This window comes from Rhinolophus ferrumequinum, chromosome 8 (genome assembly GCF_004115265.2).
Source record: "Rhinolophus ferrumequinum isolate MPI-CBG mRhiFer1 chromosome 8, mRhiFer1_v1.p, whole genome shotgun sequence".
NCBI classification, from domain to species: Eukaryota; Metazoa; Chordata; class Mammalia; order Chiroptera; family Rhinolophidae; genus Rhinolophus; species Rhinolophus ferrumequinum.
The window spans coordinates 83,596,018-83,618,454 of NC_046291.1; the positions used below are offsets into that span (position 1 = coordinate 83,596,018).

Genomic DNA, 22,437 nt, shown 5'->3' on the forward strand with positions numbered 1-22,437 from the left:
TTTCCTGTGTCCTTTCCCTGCTCTGTGTGGATGAGGGGCTGATGAAAAATCCCAGAACCGGTGCAGGCAGAGGAGAGGGTTCATTCCCTGCCCTGTTTGTCACCTGGAGCACTGCAGGTAGGGCAGAAGGGTCCCTTAGCAGCAATGGGTGCAGCCCCAGAATGCAAGGCCGAGCTGCATCCAGGAGCGGCCTTCCATACATTTGCATTTTTTAAAAAACCTGTGCTTGTATTGCTATTAAGTGAGCAAAAGGACAAAAACAGAGCAAAGAGAAAGGCATCCCTTTCTCTCTGCAGAAAGGCTCTGCAGGCAGCAGGCCCTGAGGGTACATCTCGCCTCTCTGAACCTTTGGGTGACTTTCTGAGGCCTCAGCTTCCTGTGCTGCTAACAGACTAAGTGATGTAACGGAGTGAAAGGCTGGCAAACGGCAGGTACTCCACCAACCTCATCACTCTCCGCTTGTCCCTCCACAGAGGGGTGCCTGTGTCCTGTACAGGGGTTGGGGGCACGGCAGTGTTGGCATCTGCAGAAGCTGGGGCAGCCCTGCACCTGGTGCGAGCTGGGCAGGATGGCACCGTGAGGTCTGCACAAACAAGTGCCCTCAAAGCTCTGATGCAGGCAGGATGTGCCCTATTTGCTCACTTCTTAGTAAACTCTGCAGCCGACCTTGCTGAGATTCCCTTCAATCGGCGAGCTTAGTCAGTTACACCTGACCTTGGGCCCCAGTCACGCTTGCGCATGGCTCCCCACGGGGCGGCTGGCATCCTCTCAGTAGTCTGTTTGGGGGTCAGTAGGATTGGAAAATAGCACAAATAGCAGCAGGACCTTCTTAAGGTTTGGTGAACCATCTGGGAAGGCTGAAGGTGATAAAATTGAACAGAGGGAGGCCTGAGGGTGTCTCCAGTATCCATGGCACCAAGTAAGGCAGGAGGGAGCCTGGGGATCTGGGTAATGATTCTGGCCCCCAGCCAGGGGCTTTCTCTGCCTACTTTCACATCTAAATGGAGAGAATACCATTGGTCCTTCAGTGCTTATATAATTCCTGTAAGATAAAATGAGGGGACTTTTAGGAAGGCAGCCAGAGATGTTATAGTATTCCGCGTTAGACCATTATTTGCAGCCATGGCAGATGTGAAAGTTGCGTTGCTTGGAGTATGTATGACAATTCATCCACGAGAGCCATCTCTGCCCAGCTGCTGACCGGGCATGTCTGAAGCATAAGCCTCTTCTCATCCCTAGGTCAAGCCCCACTGGGTGCTCATGGAAAGCTAGAGGTCTTCTGTGTCAGTCAAGCTCAGCATAGGATAATAGTGCAAAGCCAACTTGCCTTGCTTCCTCGTTGTAAGCACTCACTCATTCATTCACTCATTCATTCATTCAACAAAATACTTGCTAAGAAGCAGAAAAGCATAAGGGTGCAGAGCTCGGACATAATCTTTCTATGCCTCAGTTTCCTCAACTGTAAAATGCAGAACATATCAATTGCTACCTCACAGAGCTGTAGAGCAGATTAAATTAATTATAATGTGTAAATTGCTCAGAAAAGTGTCTGACATAAATAAGACTATCTACAGGTACCTTTTACTGTTACTGTGTACAAGGGATTTTTCTAGACCCTTCGGTGACTCAGTGGGGAAAAAAAGGGGGGGGGGACAAAATCCCACCTTCACAGTTTATTTTCAAGGAGGGAGACAGAAAAACAAGACAAGTAAATTATATATAACATGGTAAAAGGTGGTACGTGCTCTAGAAAAGAACAAAGTGAGGAAAAGGAATCAAGACTTGGGGGAGAGGTGTCCAGGTAAGGCATCACTGAGAAGGGGACATTTGAGAAAAGACCTGAGGAAGCAAAGCAGAGAGCCATGCCAGTATCTGGGAAGAACATTCCTGACAGAGCCAAACCAAGGACAGAGGCTCTGACAGCGGGGTGTCGAGCAGTTTCCAGGAGGAGCAGGGAATTCCATGTGGCTTAAGCAGAGGTGTGCGTTGGGGGCTGGAAGTAGGCAGAGACGGGGTCTGGGATGTCCCTGGGAGCTTTGGGGGCCCATGTAAAAGCTTTGGCTTTTCCTCAGAGTGGGATGGAAGCCCCTAGAGAGTTCTGGGCAGAGGGGTGACAGACTCTGCGGTGCTGAGAACAGAGAGCAGGAGAAGAAGCAAAAGCAGAGGGCCAGGAAGCTATGCGACAGTGCAGGGGGCAGATAATGGCTCAGACCAGACCCAGGCATCTCGGTTCAACAAACCTCCATGAAATACTCATGGCTTATATGCAGGCTTTGAAGGTTTTCTCATTCATCTGTTCAAAACTTGACAGATGGCTATTACAGCCTTTGCTACGGGCTGGCAATATGAACATGAATGAAACACAGTCTCTGGGCTCAAAGGCTCCATGCACAGTGCACAGTAAGAGAGGTCGACGTTTAAAAATTAAAGAACAGTACAAAATGGATGTCCAAACAAGAATGCACAGGTCACTCAGAGGACAGGGAAAGGGTGATGGTGGTAGCAATCAGAGAAGGCTTCCAGAAAATAGGGACTTCTAGGCTGGGTTTTATAGGCTGAATAGGAGTTAGTGGTTTATCACTAACATGGTGCTTTGCAGATAACTGGTGTTCAACAAAGAGCTGCAACTGAATGGTTTGGCATCCTGGGGCTTTGCTAGAAGTAGAAAAGGACTATATTCTAACTGAAGAGAGTCTTTATATAGACAGAATGAGACATAAACAGTAATTTCCAATCTGCTGAACAAGCCCACTCAGGACACAGAACACCTGCATTCCTCTCTAACAATTACTTCAACCAGTCACCAAATTTCCCTAAATTTGCTTGACTATACTGAAAATTGCCTGCAGTAACTGTAGTAACAAAGGTTTATTAACAACACATTTACGAGAAAAAGCAATATTCTGAACACATGAACACAACTTATTGCGAAACAGAAGTAACAAAGGCTAAGTAACAACATGGAGAAAATGTTATCGGCAAAAACACCAAAGGAGCTAGAGGAGATGGGGAACGGGCTGTTCCCCAGGAGGGAGGCACTGGTGGAGGGGCTGGCTTGCCTCTAGGTGATGGGATCTTTTCTACAAACCCTGCACCCCCACCCAGTCCTGGCCATACCTTTAATAGAGTTACTATGTCTAGGACATATCAGGTACAAGTGGATTTCTGTGGAAACTCATATTGTCTGGATCCAAAAAGACAGGCACAAATAAATGCAGGTCTAGAAGCAGAGTCCAGAGGAAGTAAGGTCAGAAATTTGCCAACAGAAGGGGTGGGGACAGGTTCTAGGTCATGAAACTGGGGGTTGGGCCAAGTTCAGACAGGTATTCGAGGGGTAAGGGATACATTTGTTATTTATGTTATAGCTGGGAAATCCAGGCCCTGACACAGAAAGTGTTCAATAAATATTGACTGACTGACCAGGTTAAACATATTTCATTGCCTGTTGGTACTCACCATGCTTAGCCTGTGCCGTCCTCAAAGAGTGAACTTTGTCCACAGGTGGCCCCTAGGGCTGGTTCCCAGTGGCGGGGAGTGAATTTGTTTTTCCACAGGGCAACAGAGAAGGTGGCTGGGAAACAGCTGTGGTGACTAGTCACCATGGATGGTGTGTACACACGCAAATCAACAGGACAAGCTCACTCTTGAAACAGTTAAGACACACACCTCTCACCTTCCATCCCCCTCTCCTACTAGGAGTCTGCCCAGAAGAACGGAAAACATGAGCAAAGGTTCACAAACAGCCCTCCTCACAGCAGCCAAAAAGTGGAAACAACCCGAACGGCCATCAACGGGTGAATGGATAAACAAACTATGGTCTGTCCATACAATGGGATACAAGTCAGCAATAAAAAAGGAATAAAGCACAACGGGCACGAACCTCACAAACATTACGCTGAGTAAAAGAAGCCAGAAATCTCCAGCAAAGGCAAATAGGACTAAAGGCAAATAGGCACAAAAGAGCTTTTTTTGGGTGATGGATTTGTTATAAAACTAGACTGTGGTGGTAACTGAACAAGTCTATCAATTTGCTAAAAAATAAAAAAAAAATAAAAAATCACTGAATTGTACTCTTACTTGGAATGAATTTTATGATCCACAAATAACATTTCAATGAAGTTGTTTAAAAAAATGTACCTTGTTTGGTTTTTTGAGCTCCTGCAACAGCATATAGCTGACTAAGGCTTTCGGAGGACCTATTCTGAGCCAGGCACTGTTTTAGCCCTAAACATGTATTAATCTACTAAGTCCTCCCTCAACCCTGTGAGGTAGGCAGTATTATCTCCATTGCCCAGGAGAGAAACAGCACAGAGAGGTGAGGAAACTCACACAAGGTCACAAAGAGAGTGGGGGCAAAGCCTGACCCCAGGTTCCAGGGCTTACTCATTACCTGCCCAGTCTCTCTGGGATCAGGAACGGCAAGGCAAACAGCAGTGCTGAGTTTTCAAAAGAGCAAACATTCCCCAAGCTAGTGACAACCTCTCCCCTTAATACCTTTTCTTCTTTCCCTATAACCACCATTCCCCCCACCCTGGGCTATCCAGGTTCACGACCAGGCTTGCCCTTGCACTGAGAACACTCCCCAGGGATTTCAAGATGAGCTTCGATGAGTAAGATCTCCCCAGACTTAAAGCTGATGCCACAGAGGCTCTTGGAGCTAACTCTTTTTCTCCCTCCATTTCTCCAGAATGCTTTTCATGTGAATTACACAGCTCTTTGCGAAATAATATGAGCATAATTATCCTGTGTACTTCTAGGGGCTTCACGGGCACTAGAAAGTAGGGTTGAAGAGCCGAGGTGTGGTTTTCGGAAATCTGTACATTGCTGTTCCTTCCAAGGAACCTGCTCTACTCTCTGGCCTGAGGCAAAAACCTAAGTCTTTCCCAAGAAAATGCATAATGAGAACTTTAACAGCCTGGATCCAGTCAGGTTAGGGACCCACTCAGATCTCTTGATCTGAGATTACAAAGGATTTTTGCTTGCCACCCCATCCCCTGCTGCTGGAGAAAGCATGTCTTCTGGAGAGCTGATTTAAGAGAATGCAACCAAATCAACATTTTTAGTATAGTAAAAGGGAGGAGAGGACACTAGGGGAAAAAGCTAGTGGTTTTCCTAAAGCCAGGACTCTCTCGGGTGCTCCAGCTGGGTCGGCTGGGTATGAGGTAGATCTCCTGCCATCAACCACTCAACTGTCCATTGAAGCGCGGGGCTTTTGTCACTTGGCTTCCTCTGGCTCCAGCTGCCTTGGGCGACCGTGATGGACAACTTTGAAGGGCTCTGGGATACAAGCTTCCTTGTTCCCCTGCAGATCACAGGGAGGAGTTCAAGGCAGAGATCAGCCTCATTAGAACTGCAGCTCCTACAGTTCCAGGGGCAGGAAGCTTGAGGTGTCACCACCTCTGCAGAGCTTGAGGCTTTCCTGTTCATACCAGAAATACTCCTCTCTCCAGTCTCATGGCTCTTTGAAGATATTCCTCTAGCTGCAAAAATAACCCAAAACCCAAAGCTCCAAAACACCGGGCCTGGAGGTAATCATTAGAGGCAGAAGACTCGATCTGCCAACAAACGGAGTTCCGGCTTTCTGTCTTCCCTGTGGAGCTGGGGTAACATTATGGCGTCAGTAAGGCCTCCACAGAGGCCCGGGATAAACTCACAGTAGGGGCCTCTACTGCCTGGTTAGCAGCTCTGGGAGAATGTTTAACGAGAAAAGCCTAGAAGATTCTGAGCATGATTTTTCTAACAGACCAATCCGACAACAACACTGCCCTCATCCTGCCTTAACACCTTTAGATTCCTGTTGTCCCAGAATCAAACCTGAATTCTTCAGCTGAGCCTCGGCACCATTTTAGTACCCGTTTTCTCCCCCAGCTTCATCCTCCTCCATCGTCTCTTCATTCAGAGCTAACTTCCAATAATTCACCACAATTTCTCTTTATTTCCCCCCCAGGCCTTTGCGTCTTGACTTGTACAGTCTTCCCTGTAGCCCCAATTGCCTTTAGGACTCAACTCCTGCAAATACTTCTGGACGGACTCTCCCCAGCGCCCCCACCCAGCAGGCTGAGCTGTGAGACCCTAAAGCATCCTGGTGACATCACTATTACAGGGCGTAACCTGTACCAGTGGCACTGCCTGTGGACTTGGCTGGCTTCTCTCTGATACTTGAAGCTACCTGAGGACAGGGCCTAGTCCTTTGACATCTTCCCCAACTCCCAGCACAGTCCACAGCATGCAGCTGGCATTATTGACAGACTGGATGAATGAATGAACAAGAGCAGTCAAGAAAGAATACTCCGCATTTCTGGGAACCACAGAGCTCTGTGGAAAAGTCTACCGAGGAGGTGGTGTGAAAGGGCAGTACTATTAGCATGTTTCCAGAAGACGATTTTAGGGACATGTTGTCCAATCATAAGGTCCAAGATGAGCATGGTTCCTGGTACACATGGATAGAAAGCACATGCACTCACCCTTTCACTCATTTATTCCTTCCTTCAACTAGGAGTTACTGCACACCTACTGTGTGCCAGGCAGAGGGCGAGGCACTTGAGATTTAGAGGTGAGAAAGCGAGGCTTGGCTCCTGCATTATGCAAGCCTTTTAGCAAAGTCTGTCTGGGGAGCATGACCTTTCTGTTTGAAAGGAAACCTAGTAATAGATTTATAGAGACCAGGCCACGTGAGAACTTTTAAGCACTGGCAGGGATTCAAGAGTCTTAAGGAAGAAACAAAGAAAAGCCTTCAGCTGAACTTGATAAAGAGTCTTTTTCCATGTGGTGGTGAGCAACCGTTTTCTCTGAGGAAGTGGAGACAGGACAGGAGGTGGGGTTCAGACGCAGCTGCAGGATCCTGGTAAGACCTCAGACAGCTTCCCGCGATGGGAATAAGCACTGTGATATTGAAAACTCACCGCCAGAGGAGGTTACAGCAGCTCCTCCCTGCACCTTCAGGAGGAGCCAGCAACTCCTTGAGATAAAAAGATGGGAAGTATAGTTCTGGGCCACCTGCCATGGCCGGAGGCTGTGCAATGCCATTGGTGCAGCTGGGCTCGGAACAACCCAGCATCAAGCTTTGATCCCATGACTTGTGAGCCCTGTCCCTGCAAGTCTGAGTTCCCATTATCCGGACAATGGGGCCATTACTGCCACCTCCCAGGATTACCTGAGGATCAGATGAGATGACGCGCTGTGATGAGCTGGGTACACACTGGCATAGAGCTTGTAGGTAAGTGGCTGTAGAATTAGGGTGACGATCCTATCATTCTTAATATGGGTGTCACATAAAGATTGAATGAGATACTGATTCAAATGCTGAGCTCTCATGGTGAAGTCTGATGAGCATTATTGCATGTTATGGAACAATAATATAACACGCTCCTATCAGCATACAATACAGCATTATATAATGCATGATATATTAAGTAATCGTCGGTACTAGTTTGCATGTATTGAGCCTATGTGCCAGCCCTGTTCTAAGCACTTCATATTTATTTGCTCATTTAATCCTCACATCAGCCCCATGAGGTTCTATTAGTCTCCTTATTTTATAGGGGGAGGAAACTAAGGCACACAGAGGCTGAGGAACACCCCCAAGTCACACAACCAGAAAGTCTAGGTGGTGACCCTGGAACCCAGGTGGCTGGCGACGGCCAACAAAAAATCAGAGTATCAGACATGCCGCTTCGAAGCTTATACCCGACAGCTCGTCCTCTCAACAGCAGCACCCAGGACTGTCCACTGCTCACCACAGTCTGTAGGTTCCTTTGAAACCTACCTTGGGCCTACAATCTATGCCGACGAACATTTGCAACACTCCGTTTCTATTTTCAGTCTGCACAATCCTCATCCTCTATTGTGTAAAGATCTTTGATCGTCCCAAGACACTCTGCCCTTCAAGAGGAGCCCCTTATTTCTGGAATCTGGTCAAGAAGTTCATACTTCTCTCCCCACAGGGGTTCTCAGTCTGCCTATTTCTAGCTCTGTGTTGCTTTTGAAGCCTAAGGAATTACAATGTTACAAACGAAGGCAATGGCCTTCGGCCTTTCCTTCCACAGCACAAGCCACAGCTGCCACACTCTTGGGGTCAGGAAACTTGGGGAACCCTCCCCTGCTTTGGAACTGAAGCCCTGCTTTCATTCATTTTAAACACTAAGGCTTCATGTAAAGTTTCATTTGAAAAGGGGTCCTGTTTGAAAAGATGCCTGAAAACCACTAGAAAGTCCCACCATAATTGGAATTAGCAAACATCTATTAAAGGAATACTTAGAAACCACAGGGTTCAGTCCTTACCTTTCTTAGGGTGAGAAGTAGCCATCAGGCAGGACCAGAGAGTTGTCTCTCTGTCCCCCTCCCCACCCAAGTCTCTGTGATGCCCCCCAGAACCCAATCGGAGCACAGCTCTGATGGTCAAGGAGGTTTTCATGTTGACCGCCCAGTCTCTCCTGTAAGTTTCCATTGGCCTTCCACCGTCAAAGAGAACATTCTTCCCCCAAAGACAGAATGATTCCCTTGGGTGGCCTGCATATGCTTTAGAATTCCAACAAGCCAGTATCCAACTTCAAGAGTCTTTCAAATCAGGAAAATAAGCGGGAACATGGTGACGATTTAATGGTTCATGAGAGCCCCTAGCGTAACAGGAAGCAGGACATAACAAAGACAGACGGACTTGTGAGGAGTCTCACCTGCTTTTCAATGAAAGCATTGATTCTCTGCAGCATCCCCTCGCATGTGAATTCATATGGCATGTACGGCTCAATCTGTGAAAACAGAACATGGTATCACGAAAGAGGAGGACACAGAATATGCGCCCCTTCCCCAGCCCTCCACTGATTCACTCATACCCAGGTGCCAACAGCAGCAGCCAACCTTGTGAGAGGCTATGACTATGAACTTGGAAGTCAAGAGACCTGGGTTCACAACCTCATTGGTCCTTACTAATTGTGGGATCCAGAGCCAATTACCTATCATCTCCGAGCCTCGGGTTTTCATGTATAGAAGGAAAAAAAAGAAGAAAAGGTTTTCATGGCAAGAAGAAAAACCTTCTTCAAAGGTGTGGTGAAGATTACATGGGGGTAAAAACTAGAGTGCTTAGTTCAGGGTCTAGCAGAGAGGAGGCATTCAGCAACAGGTAGGGAGAACCTCTTTTCGAAGATAAGCCCCAGGGGGCGGGGTCCACGGCTGCTGGCTTGTCTTTGTATCCCAGTGCTGAGAAATGTGGCACACGTGGAAATGCAACATTCATTCAAGCATCTGTTGAATGAATTCATGCTCACTGCTCTGAGAAAGGCACATGAGTGGTGTAAGGACCCATGACGATGACAAAAGCATAGCTCTATGTTCGTAGGTGAGATTGACATGTACCCAAAGAATCTGTGGTGGAAAAACAGTGATAAGGCACCATGAAGAGTTCACCTAGAAGTGAACTTTGACTTCTGGGAGGTCACAGCAGACTTCTGCTCATGCTGGGCTTTTTAGGCCACCTATGGTTCTAGCAAGCCAAGATGCGGAAGTTCTGGGCGGAGCGACTAATGTGAGATTAGACATCAAAGAAGGACAGCAGGAGGATAGAGCTCAGGATCATGGAGGCTGGGCAGAGGTCCACTGGACTTCCCACAAAAACCTTGACATTTCTACACGAAGGAGACTAGACTTTGTTTGAGGGCATCAGGAAAACAAGAAGGTGCTTTGTTAGGGTGGGGCAGGCAACCTAATCAATATTGTGACACCTAAGGGAAGGGGAAGAAATGTGGGGTTGATCTCTGCTGCACAGCACTTGTGCAACACGATGAAGCCTCTACTTTCAGGGGCAGCCCGCCAGCATTGCCAAACGGGAACGGCACTCTCCCTTGGGAGAAAATCATCAGCCATCTAGTCTGTCACACGGAGCCCAGAGAGCAATGTCAGCAACAGGACAGAGGGGTAACCTTCACCATCGCCCTCTTAAGTCTATACTTGCCTATCTTGAAAGTACAGAGTGGAGAACTGGACAACACATCTGAGTTGAGGCCTGTTGAAAACGGACAACTGACAAAGAGGACATCCTTCTGTGAGCACACAAAAGGTTCATTTCAGGGCATCCTCTCCCCTTTTTCTGTGTGTGCTGATTTACACAATACATTTGAGATCTTCAACCATCATTGTTAAGTTCTTAACACATCTTCAGATGCACAACTAGATGGTGCATCACACAGGGTGTGTCTCACCATCCCTGCCCATATCCATTCAGACCGAGCTCAAAGAGGCTGAGCCTTAAGTATTGTAATTCCAGGGCAGGACTATTCCATTCTGCAAGAACAGAGGTCATTCTTTTCCTCCATAGTTCATTTTGAAGAGTTCAAAAACAATCTGAAAAACCGACTTCCTTGTTCCAAGCTTGCACCTTCTCATCTCAAGCTTTTGCTCTTGCTGTGTCCTCTCTGACCAGACATAGTCCTTCACATCAAATGTGAAGCTTTTCTTTTAAAGGATATTTACTCAACCCATAGGTGATTCCAGAAGATTTCTATAACTGGCCTAGAGATATGTCTCCTTCCAAAGGTTCATAGAAAGAACAAAAAGAAACTATCTACAACAGAGGACTTGGCATATCAAGCTCATGTCTAGGGGGACATGTGGAATTTCTAGAGTGAAATAACATCAGTAGCCATCTGTCAAGAATACAACAGATCCAGTCATGTGGTAGGAAGTACGCTGAATTCCTACAACGTATTCCAAAGGGCAATCACTAGAAATGGAAGTGAATTAATTCAAAGGTTCATTGCATAGCAATACAAAAAAATGGCTCTTCCTGTGTCCTCCTAGCAACCAAACCCAGTTTAACCAAAGGGAGGCTGAATCACTAATTGCTTTGTGGCTTAGTTCACTGTTTTAAAGGATATGAAGCCAAACAATTTTCCTATAAAGGGAAAGGAAAAAAACCAAAAAAACAAATTGTATCCTTACGCCCTCTCTGCCACCGTGAGTTGCACGAGCCGTCCTAGGAGCTAGGGAGCTTAGGAACAGGGCCCTCTGTGTGGAAAGCTCTCCAGATCCATGGCTTCGGGGACGAAGAGTACTGGCGAGCTTCTGAGGTAGGAGATGTTATGCAGATTGAAGGTGTATGTGTGATAGATTTTTTGCATGACAGTCTTTCAGGAACAAATCTAGGTCTCTTTGGGGAATGGAATGAAAGGAAATACTGAAACCACATCCAGTCACTGAGAAACCCAAGTAGGGCCAGTTGTGGAGAAGCAGGGAGAAAAGTTCTTGGTCATCCTGCTTTGTGGAAGAAGGACTGTTACTCATATGGCCACAGGAAGGGCGCCTGTAGGTTGCACGTGCTGGCTTTGGAAACTTTCCATTATCTTCCCACTTTCTCCCCCATTTCTCTTTGTGTTGCAATTTGGATAACTTCTGTTGACAAATCTTCAAGTTCACTGATATTTTCCACTGCTGTATACAGTCTGCTGATAAGCTCACAGAGAGAGGTCTTCATTTCTGATACTGTACTTTTCAGTATTAGCATTTTCTCACTTGGCTTTTAAAAAGTTTCCCTCCTTCTGCTGAAATTCCCCATTTCTTCACAGATGTTATCCACCTTTTTCACCAATATAGCTTAGCATTTTAAAATTGCTGTATGATAATTTCAACATCTGGACCATCCTGAGGCCTGGTTTTATTAACTGTTTCCTCTCCCAGTGATGTGCCATGTTTTCTTGCTTTCTTGATTGGCATGTAATTTAAAATCTTGCAATTAAATATGAGAACGCTTGGTACCAGGTTTCTGACCCATTTCTAACAAGTGTAAGGACTTAAATATTTGACAATAGTTTTTGTATTAATCTCATTCCTTACTTCTTATTTTTCCCTTTACTTCATTTCATTCATATTCCCCATTTTAGTTTTATATTATCTTAGCAAACTAGTCAGTCCAAAAGACCTAGGTGTCAATCCAACTTGAGTACATTACTTAATTTACTTAAATATTAATCTTCTCAACTGAAAAAGGATTAAATGTGATAAGCTCATAAAGATTAAACAAAGATAAAGCTCATAATAGTGTACAGAAAGAATCTAGATGTGTAGAAAGAGGTTCTCTCTACCTATCAGCTATAATTAAGTGGCCTTAAATAGCTTTTTGGAATAAGGTGGAAAGGGTCAATCAGTGATTTAAAATATGGAGCACTAACGGTTCCATGGAGTGCAGAGTGGCCCCATGTAAGAGCGAGCAGATAGAACCCAGTACCCTCCTCAGCGTTTATGTACCAGGCACTCCCATTAGATTTTTGTGTGACAAAAGGGATCTATTATCTAAAGAGTTTTGGATTCCATGATCCAAGGTTTTCTGTCTCTCTATTAGCTTTTTAAATTACTCCTTTTCAAGGGCATGTGCACTCAATTCAGTGTTGTGGCTTGATCTGTGTCCCCCCAAAAAATATATTGAAGCCCTAAACCCCTAGTACCTGCAAATATGATCTTTTTGGGAAATAGGGTCTTCGCAGATGTAATCAAGTTAAGATGTGGTCACACTGAATTAGAGTGGGTCCTAATCCAATATGATTGATGTCATAGAAGACTCATGACTTATAAGAAGTAGAGCTGAACCCTGCCTCTTCCCTTCCCCCCCCAACCACCACACACACACACGGAGATCGCCATGTGATGATGGAGATAGAGGTAAAAGTGCTGAAGCCGAAAGCAAAGGAACACCTGGGCCACCAGAAAGTGGAAGAGGCAAGCAAGGATCATCCATCAGAGGCCTCCTTCAGAGGGAGCACGGCCCTGCCAACATCTTAATTCCGGACTTCCAGCCTTCAGAACTGTGAGAGAACACATTGCTGGTGTTTAAGCCACCCAGTTAATGGTTCTTGGTTATGGCAGCCCTAGCAAACTAATACGCTCTGGGACCTGGAGACTCAAGAAAGAAGAAAAACGTGTGATCTCCACAGGAATGGCTTCTGGGTGGCGAGACTCTGGGTGTGCAGAAGAAATTCTGAGGCCACTCAGCAGAATCACACTCCACTCGGCACTTCTCTGGGCTTGGCCCCCGGAGGTCTGCGCAACGTCTGCCCTAAACTGTTAAGACCAGGATTGAGACCGTCCATGTCCTTCATGGGAAGCTCTGACAAGTCACACCAAAGCTCAACAACCAGACCCTCTTCAAAGTGGGCAGGGCATGGTGACGCATCGCTGTGCCCTGGAGATGGTCTGAGTCAGCTGAAACTGGCAGTTCAAGGGGCCACATTTCGTTTCCCAAAGGGGAGAGAGGGCTTTTTACGTGGGTCAGTGGCTCTTTCCCTGAGGATTCATGCTTTCCCAGACCTTGACTTACACTGTGCTGGAACCCATGCCCCGCTGGGACCTTCTCAGTTTAACTTTGCAAATTCCTCCTCATCCTGTAAGACTTAACTCAATGCTGCATTTTCAAAAAAAGCCTCTCCCCACTTCCACACCTCGATCTTTTGCATGCTGTTGTTGGCACTGCACATCACCTGCAAACATCTATGCCCCCCTCTGGCCAGGCATTTGGTGACTCAGCATGCTGGGCTTTGAGAACACAACAGTGGGACCAGCATATTCACTGCTCTCATGGTTCTTAGCATCTAGTGGAGATCCAGACCGTCAATGACAAAAACGTTACATGTGTAATACTAATATTGACTAAACACATACTGTGTGGCAGACACCGTGCTTAAGGCTTTCTATTCATTATCATATTGAATCCTCACAGGTGCCCTCTAAAGCACATAATATGAGCCTACATTCGAGAGGAGGACACTGAGGCTCAGAAGTAACTGCCTGAGGGGATGCTGCTAGTAAGTGGTAGAGCTGGAACCCACACCTAAAGCGATGCCAGCCTGCCTTCAGACCCACACTTACACAGCTTCTCTTACAAAACTGCAACAGGGTGTAAAACGTGCCCTGACAGGCTGAGTACAAGGGCAGGTGCACCCGATCGAGTCCCGGGCAGTCTCAGGATCAGGAGAGAGGATAACTGAACCCATCCCCATGGGGTGGTAAGCTTCCTACAGGTCGGGAGCCAGCCTCCATCACGCTTACAGAAGTGAGTGGCCCCTGGAGTGGCTCAGAAGGTGCTCTGCATGCAGTAGGTACATAATAAACGTCTGCTGAAGTGATCAGGAGAGTCCAACAATGTTAATTACTTCTGCATAATTCTAGAAAATGTTCAGGTAGAAAAGCCAAATAAACAGATGCTACATAAAAACATTCTGTATATAAAGGATTTCCTTAAATATTCCTTATCCTCACCTTTCAATAGGGGAGCAAGTCTGTCTTTTCAGATCTTTATGGAGGCTACATAATTAGGTCCCTGAAGCAAGCTCCGACTACTGTGTCTGGGACCCAGGAGCCATGCCAAAGGCTTTGTAGAACCACACACACCTGGACACCAGCTCTGTTTCCATGTCACAGAGAACAGCCATGAAATCCCCAGGCCGAATGCTATGGCGATTTTCTAATTCCAGAGTTAGGCTGACATGGAAACATTCTAACTACTCAAACAAAGGGCCAGGAATACTTTCCATACTCTCCTGTTCACATTAAAAATGGGGGAAAATGAAATAAAAGAAACAACCTTCTGACTTAAAATTGCTTTCACGGCGTCCTCGACTTCTTCCTGGTTGCTGAGGTCAACGGTCCAGACGTGTGGCCGGCCGATGAAAACTTCAGCATAAGGATGCTGAGATGTCAGCTAAAAAGGGAAAGACAGAACACCTTAGTCTCACACAAACTTTAAAAACAAACAAAATAAACCTTCAGTGCTAGGTAAAGTGTTACACTTTTCATGGTACCAAGTTGTACTTACACAGATAAGACACTGTTTTTGTCCTTTTTTCTTGACGATCCAAACCTCCTAAGCAAACCATAAGCAGACAATAAAGCAGTGATGGCTCCACGTCATTTTTTTTTGGACCCAGTGGAACATTTATTGGGTCTAACAGAGCCATCTGGATGAACAGGTATGGCACTGACAGGTACAGGTAAAGAAACTGAGGCAGCACCTGCCTAGAGGACCAAGAGTTTCATGTGGGATGTTTTAAAAGACAGATGCCTGGATCCTTTGAGCTGGGACCTCAAGACTTTGGAGTGTCCCCTGGGGGACCCAGGAGGGTAGCATGTGGGCCACGACCCTGCCTGAGGCCACAAGATCCAAGAGGCAGAGCTGATGATGGCTCCATGTCTTGAATCCCATTTGTATAGAAGAGTTACAATGTCATAATCAGGTGACATGCAGGACGTCAGAGGTAGTTTTAACCTCCAACATCACACCAAGAAATAATGATGTACCACCTTCTGTCATATTCCAGCACTGAAAATCACCTCAATCAAACTTGTATATGTTAAAAGACACTGGTTAGGATAGACCGATTAGCATACAAAATTACAAGAAAGGCTTTAAAGTCATAGGAGGAAGAGTAATGGCACATACAAAACGTGATAGAAATAACGCTACCAGAAAACTGGGGACTTTTTGGAATGGTTTCAGGAATAATCATTAGCATAACACTGAAGCCTTAGCGTTTATAAAGCCAATTTGGATTCAGAAATGCAAGGTCATTTTTGTTTTAAGGAGGTTTAATTTGAAGAAGAAAGGGTGGCCAAAGAAACCAAGTATGAACACTGGTAATTCTCAGTTCTGAAAGAGCCCAATCTTTAAGACAATTAAATTTACCCCTCAAATGTGCTTCTACTGTTCCTGTTTTATCCCTTTAAGATTGTGGTGTGAAGGGAACATTCTGGGCATTTGTGAGAGCATTTTCAGTTCTCCCAAACACTGAGGGGGTCGACCTTGAATAGGTGGGTGGGGACCAGGCGTGCGAGACACCTCGCAATGCACGCGATAGCCCTGCACAAGGCAGAACTGTCACGTCCCATAGAGCTTTCACATGCCCTGCAAAGCTTTCATGGGGGTGCACAGAATCTAACTCTGGCACAGTTTTAACATACACTGAATTTCCTAGGAATGTAATTGCCATGTAAACCAAGGGATGTTTGGAACTTCACCAATAAGCTGCTACTATTTCGGAAAAATCATGGCAGTGAAGTCAGGGTCACTCAGACTAATCCGAATCTCTAGGACAATGTACCCAAATCAGTCTGTATTTGTAGCTGTGTGTGAACTTTTTTATTTGGCTTCTCTTTCACGGCAATTATAAGCAAAAAGGGCTAACCAGATTCAGCTGTTTTCTCATGATGTCTTGTTCCCCTTTACAATGAATAACTTTGTATTTAAAAAGGGTACAGATTAGTACTTCTTGACTACGTATACACTGGCATATGTACTACTTTATTGTAAATTATTTTGCTTTTACTTCTTTGATATTAGAGCATCACTCTATTTTTTAAAATTGCACATATAAGCAGGGCATATTATTTACAAATTTCATTTCAGGAGAGAAGAGATGTTAATATTCTTATAATAAAAGGAGGTGTTGATTCTCATGGGGTTGAGTCCCTTCCTTGCTTTCCAGGCCAACATGGCTGTCTTTTTTCATCCAGAGCCCAACAGACCCAGGACTGGATGATCCAACTGGCACCTCGCCAGCTGGCTCACGTCACCATTCGCTGTGTCCCGCCACACCGAAGGTGTACAAGCCTTACCCAGGGCGTGTAAGTTACTGGGTCTCAGATCCGAGCCTTCACTGACACCCACTCATGGAAATCAAGCAAATCTGAGGTACGGGCATCCTGCACTTGGCTCCTGCCTCCTCGGACGGAGTTCCGCCCCTCACTGGCCTGGGCACATCTCCTTCCTTCTGACTGTACCCTCTTCTTCTGCTCAGGCGTACGGTCAGTAAGAGAGTGGCCGTGGGCACGGAGCTCGGGAAGTGTCGATTTTTCCTTCAGCACTTACTTTAGATACTTTAGATTCGGTGCACATTTCTGCAGCCTCTGACTGGACCAGGAAATGTGCTGCTTCACCGGCACATATGTTATCTATCAGGTTTCTTGTGTATCAGGGAGGAATCTGAGCTTTAGGGGGGTTTACAAATCCCCAAGACCACACAGCCGGAAAGCAGTGGAGCAAATTCCAATCTAGATCCTTCGACAACGTATCAGCTTTAGACAGAAAGGAAGATGATGACTTTAACAGGATACCACTGGGTTCTTACGATACAGAGCAAAACAAGCCCAGTGTAAACACAGGTCTTCTAACCATTCCCTTAAAACTTGCCAACCTAAAAAAAAAAACACCCCAGACTGAATTTATGCTTGGATTAGATCCTTTCTGAAGAAGAGCAAAATGTTACACCACATTCATTTGGTGGCCTGGAGAAAACAACCACGTAATGAATTCTTACAATGGAATCAGGGCAAATCAGAAGTTGCGGTGCCTCGCTATTTAGCCCCTTGCATATTAGCAGTCTCTCTGCCCCCTGCCCTTTATAAGGTCCTTGTTTACTTAAAAGGTTGTTCTAAGTACTTGGAAAATGAAAAATGCTGAGCCACCATCATTTTGCTCATTTACATTTACTGAAGGTTCCTTAATTTTATGAGTAAGGCATCGTATGATTCATTACTCCCCCTCTGCAGGTTATATTCCTTCTTGTGAATTTATTGAGAACCGTCTCATCTGGGCTACTTCCTTGTGTATCAATCAGTAAATTTACTGGAGTATAGTTTGTAAAAGTAATGAAAATCTTATTAAATATGAGACATTACTTCAGAGGGGCTATTAAATCTTCGAGAATATGAGCTCTCTTCATGGGAAAAAGAAACACACACAAAAACCCAAAACCCACAGAATTTCTAATGGTTTACAGAATGTCAGAATGATGACTGAGAACCTACCAATATGTTTCCCAATATAAAGACAAAAATCCGATTAATATTACATTTAAAGTGTAACTTGAACTGACCACGTTACTGAAGGCATTAGGGAACATTTCCTCCTCAGTATACACCATGGTGTTAAAAATTGGTCCAATGCAAAAATAAAAACAAAGCTTTTTTGCTTTCTAAAAAACAAAGAAACATCTACACTTTTTCTTCTCTTCAAATGAAGGGAAAGAAGAGACATATATGCAATTTGTAGGCTCAGTTGTTGCTTAGCTTGAATGACTAGCATGGACGTAACCAGAGAGCTGTATCATTATATACACTTCAGTTAAAAATGTTCCATTTGCTGAGAAAAAAAAAAGATGACAATTTTTAGGGATTTTTCACCCTTAGAAATCTGTGTGACTAATGATACCTGTTTGCCAATTAAAAGCATCTTTGGTTAGGGAAAATTTTGTGGCTTTTGTGAGCTAAGAGAACAAAGTGGGGTGGCCCACCTGGCCCTGAGGTCAAGTTCACTGGCTCCTCTCAAAGCTCTGTGATGTTGCTGACTCCCTGCCTGCTCTCTGGACTGTCTGCAGCAGGGAAGGAGATGGACATCAGGTGGAATCTGCCCTCCTGAATAAAGCAAAGTGACCTTGGGGCTTCCTCTGAACTCATCACGCCCCTGAAGCGTGAAACCGCACTCTCCTCCTTTTCCTTTAAAGCACAGCGCCTCCCCCAGCCCTTCTCAGCTAACTCAGGACATTCTCCACCTGGCACAACCCCAAGTGAACTGCCCCTCCTTAATTTCCTTAGCTGTTTCTTGATACATTTCTGTTTATTATGAATCTGTCTTATCAATCTTTCATAAAAAGCTTTGAGCTACCGGGAAACAGGAAATGTGTCTCGGTAAGATCCCCCCAGTGCAGCAACTCGTACCATGGACCCTGTGGGGACACAGATGAACATCTGTTAACTGCTCTTCTGCATCCTGGCCCTCCTGTGGGAGCCCAAAGCCAATGGACTCATCTGCGTGATGTCACTTGCCGAGCAACGGCTGAAAGGATCGCACAAGGCCATTTTAACTCGAGTCTCATTCAAGCATGGGGACAATCAGCTGAAGGGACAGGAGGAACCCAACGTGGGGTGGGCGGGCAGCTCCAATGCCTATTCTTGTAAGCCCGAATAATGAACACCCTCCAAGAGCTTCACAAAAAGCAAATTACTAAATGGTGACAACTGATAGGAACCGATGGACATACTTTTCTCAATAACTTCGTATTGGCTGATCTGATCTATGCAACATTATTCACTGGGAAATAGATTGTGTTTGAGTGTTCTACATTTTTTTTTTTAGGATAAAATATTCACTTGTAACAAAATGTCATCAAAATCTTTAGAACGATCAATAACAAAGAGGTACCAGTTGCCAATAGAGTCTGAGATACTTTTGATGAATCATTCCCCAAAGGCTTGTCTATAGAAACTGCAGTAAGAAAAGAGATGGATTTCTTTGCTTTTCATGAAAAGTCATGATGAGGGAAAAAGAAAGGCACCATTAGAGCAGCACAGTAATAACTGCTACTGGCAAGATCCACGGATTCATGGTAAAAATAAATGGGCACAAGTTTGAGGAGACCGGGATATCTGAATAGTATTTCCCCCAATCTAGAGAAAAATAAAAACTTTGTAGTAGAGAAATCTAACAAACACTGCCTTAACCAAGCAATCAAGGTTAACGGCACTGGTAACAACCAACATATATGGATGCGATGCATCCCCCAATACGATACACTGAGAAGGGCACATCCAATCTGTGATATTCTTGCCAAAACCTGCGTAACCTCAAACTAATCATGAGAAAACATCAGCCAAATCCAAATCAAGGGACAGTGTACAAAAAAACTGACCAATACTCTTTCAAAGTGTCATGGTCGTGAATGACAATGAAAAGACTGAAGAATCGTCACAGATTGGAGGAGACGAAGGAGACATGACAGTTAAATGCAATGTGAGATCCTGGAACAGAAAAGGAACATTAGTGGAAAAACTGGTGAGTCCCAATAAAATGTACAGTTTAGCTAATCCTATGGTACCAATGTTAACTTCTTAGTTTTGACAACTGAACTGTGTTTTTATAATGCTGCCATCAGAGGAAGTTGCATGAAGGATAGACCCAAACTCTGTACAATTTTTACAACTTTTCTGTAAAACTCAAATTACTTCAAAATAAATAAAAAGGAAATCCCAATAATTCCACTTGTTGGGTGTACACCCCAAAGATGGGCAAGCAAGGACTCAAGCAAATACTTGCCCGCCAATGTCCAGAGCAGCATTGCTCACAAGAGACAAATGTGAAAACAATCCAAGTGTCCATTAACAGGCGGATAAATAAAATGTGGTCTATCCATACAAGGGAACGCTATTCAGCCTTGAAAAGAAATGATTCTGACACATGCTTCAACACGAACAAACCTTGGAAACATGATGCTACGTGAAATAAGTCAGTCACAAAAGGACAAACACTGTATAATTCCACTTACATTAGGTATCTAGAATAGGTAAATTTATGGAGCCAGAAAGTAGAACAGAGGCTAACGGGCTGTGGGGACGGGAGAATGGGGAGTTATTATGAATGAATATAGAGTTTCTGTTTGGGGCAATGAGTAAGTCCTGGAAATGGATAGCGGTGACAGTTGGTCGACACTGTGAATGTACTTAATGCCAGTGAATTGTACACTTAAAAATGGTTAAAAGGGTCAGTTTGACATTACGTCTATTTTATTACAAAAAAGACAAAAAAAAAAAAAACCACCATGGAAAATTACAAATAATTATACAATGTGGGCAGACATTTCCTTCAACTAAATTAAAAACAGAGTTCACTTATTAGCCCAGATTTCCTACTCCAAACGCCAAAGTTTCCAAGAAGTCAGTCATACGTGAAAGCAGATTCCCAAATCGAGATGTTCTCACGGCTGGGCAGTGTCTTTTCTAACCTTTCCAAACAGTCAGCTCTTCAGTGCCAGACTGAACGTTCCCACAGCACCTGGCACACAGGTGGCATTAAGTATTGCTGCGGAATGACCTCCCCCAAAGAAACCACTCTCCAAAAGGAAGACTTCAAACTTAGTGTATTAGCCGAAGGGAAAAGCAAGCAAGCACACACACACAGGGAACCCTTGTCCGAGGTCATCTGGGCCACACGTTCATTTTTCTGAGGATAACCTACGGATTTTGTTGACCTCCTTTGGCCATTTCAGCAATGAGAGGGAGGGCGAGAGAAAACAACTCTCAAAATACTCAACTCTATGACTTGGCAAGATCTCTGATCAGTAAAGAATAATCATGGAAACTGCATCTTCTGTAGTATTTGGCAGCGGCTGGGGTGGGGGTGGAGGTGGGGTCAGGAGCATCGATCCAGAAAGGTTTAGAAGGAACAGAATGGAAAAGCACGCTTTCACAGTGCTGCCGTTCTGCTGCTATGTCACGGGAGGAGGGCTGCCCAGCAGTCTACTCCCCAGCAGAAGGCCCGCAGTGACAAGGGCACTGGATGACGCCAACCGAGAGGCTTCCTCCTTGCCAGCGGCCTGGAGAACCGCTACTTACTAACTACATCAAAATAACAAAACAAATCAATCTCATGGTTTCCTGCACACACCTGTTTCTGACCAGATAACAGAAACACCCAGCTTGATCACCCACATGCTCTAAATGACTTTTGTTTATGGCCCCAAATCAAATCCAACTGCTTCCAATGGTGATTCATCACCCGCTGTGGATTTTCAAGAGGATCTCTGAATGCAATTCAAATAAAGCTTCTGCAACTGGCTGGAGCAACGGCAGCATGACTTCTCAGGAAGGTGCTTGCGGACGGTGGGCTCAAGTACCAGGCCCATTACTTCAGTTATCCATGATACATCCTATTTCTCAAGGTTCATGGCTCTTCAAGGACCCCACAGCCCACTTTTGATTCCCCATAGCCCATCATGGAGAGACGGTCCTTTAAAAATACCTGTGGGCCAGTTGATTTCCTTATTCCATCACTCTGAACATTGAGAAAGTCAGAGTTCAGCTAATTCTGCTGGAGATGTCTGAATTAAGATAGAGTTGGGGCAGAGTGAAAAAACTGCCACACTTTGTGGAGGGGTAGGAAGAGATTCAAATCCTCGCTGTGCCACAGCCTAGCTAAGGGATGCCATCAAGTCGTCCATGTCTTTGAGCCCCCGTACACCCTCCTTCCATCCGACTACATTAAATGAAGCTGATAACACCTCGTATTGAGGACCACGCACTTACATGAGCTCCTAACACTCAGTAAATAGCTAGTATTCATATTATTGGGAGTAGAATGATTTTGACTGATGCTTACCTCTCTCAGAGTTGGCTTGCCAATGAAAAAGTCTGTGTTTTTGCTGCTTTTGGGTGGGCTGAACTTGGGATTCAGAAAAGCACATCCATTTGCGATCGCCTCCAGGGGAGCTGGGCCCTCATAAGGGAACCCAAGTCCAACAAACAACTGTAAGAGAGAAAAGCACACCACACATAAACATGCCACTCGTGACTGGTGTCCCTGGCTCACAGGGGGCTAGGCTGTACTCCATCCCAGTGGGGAAGCCTCAGAAACTCTGGAAGCTTCCCAGGCCCTGGGGGAAGGGGTGAAGAGAAGTCAGCTTACATCAGGAC

The 22,437-nt window shown here is 45.2% G+C and overlaps 1 protein-coding gene across 1 annotated transcript in view; it reads right to left on the minus strand.

Annotated features, from left to right (window-relative positions):
* The window catches only part of MGAT5 (alpha-1,6-mannosylglycoprotein 6-beta-N-acetylglucosaminyltransferase), a 332,082-nt gene that overhangs the window by 8,764 nt on the left and 300,881 nt on the right, over positions 1–22,437 (minus strand). Inside the window, 3 exon segments of the mRNA XM_033112421.1 lie at positions 8,673–8,747; positions 14,564–14,680; positions 22,124–22,270. Of these exon segments, the coding sequence (XP_032968312.1) occupies positions 8,673–8,747; positions 14,564–14,680; positions 22,124–22,270 (339 nt within the window).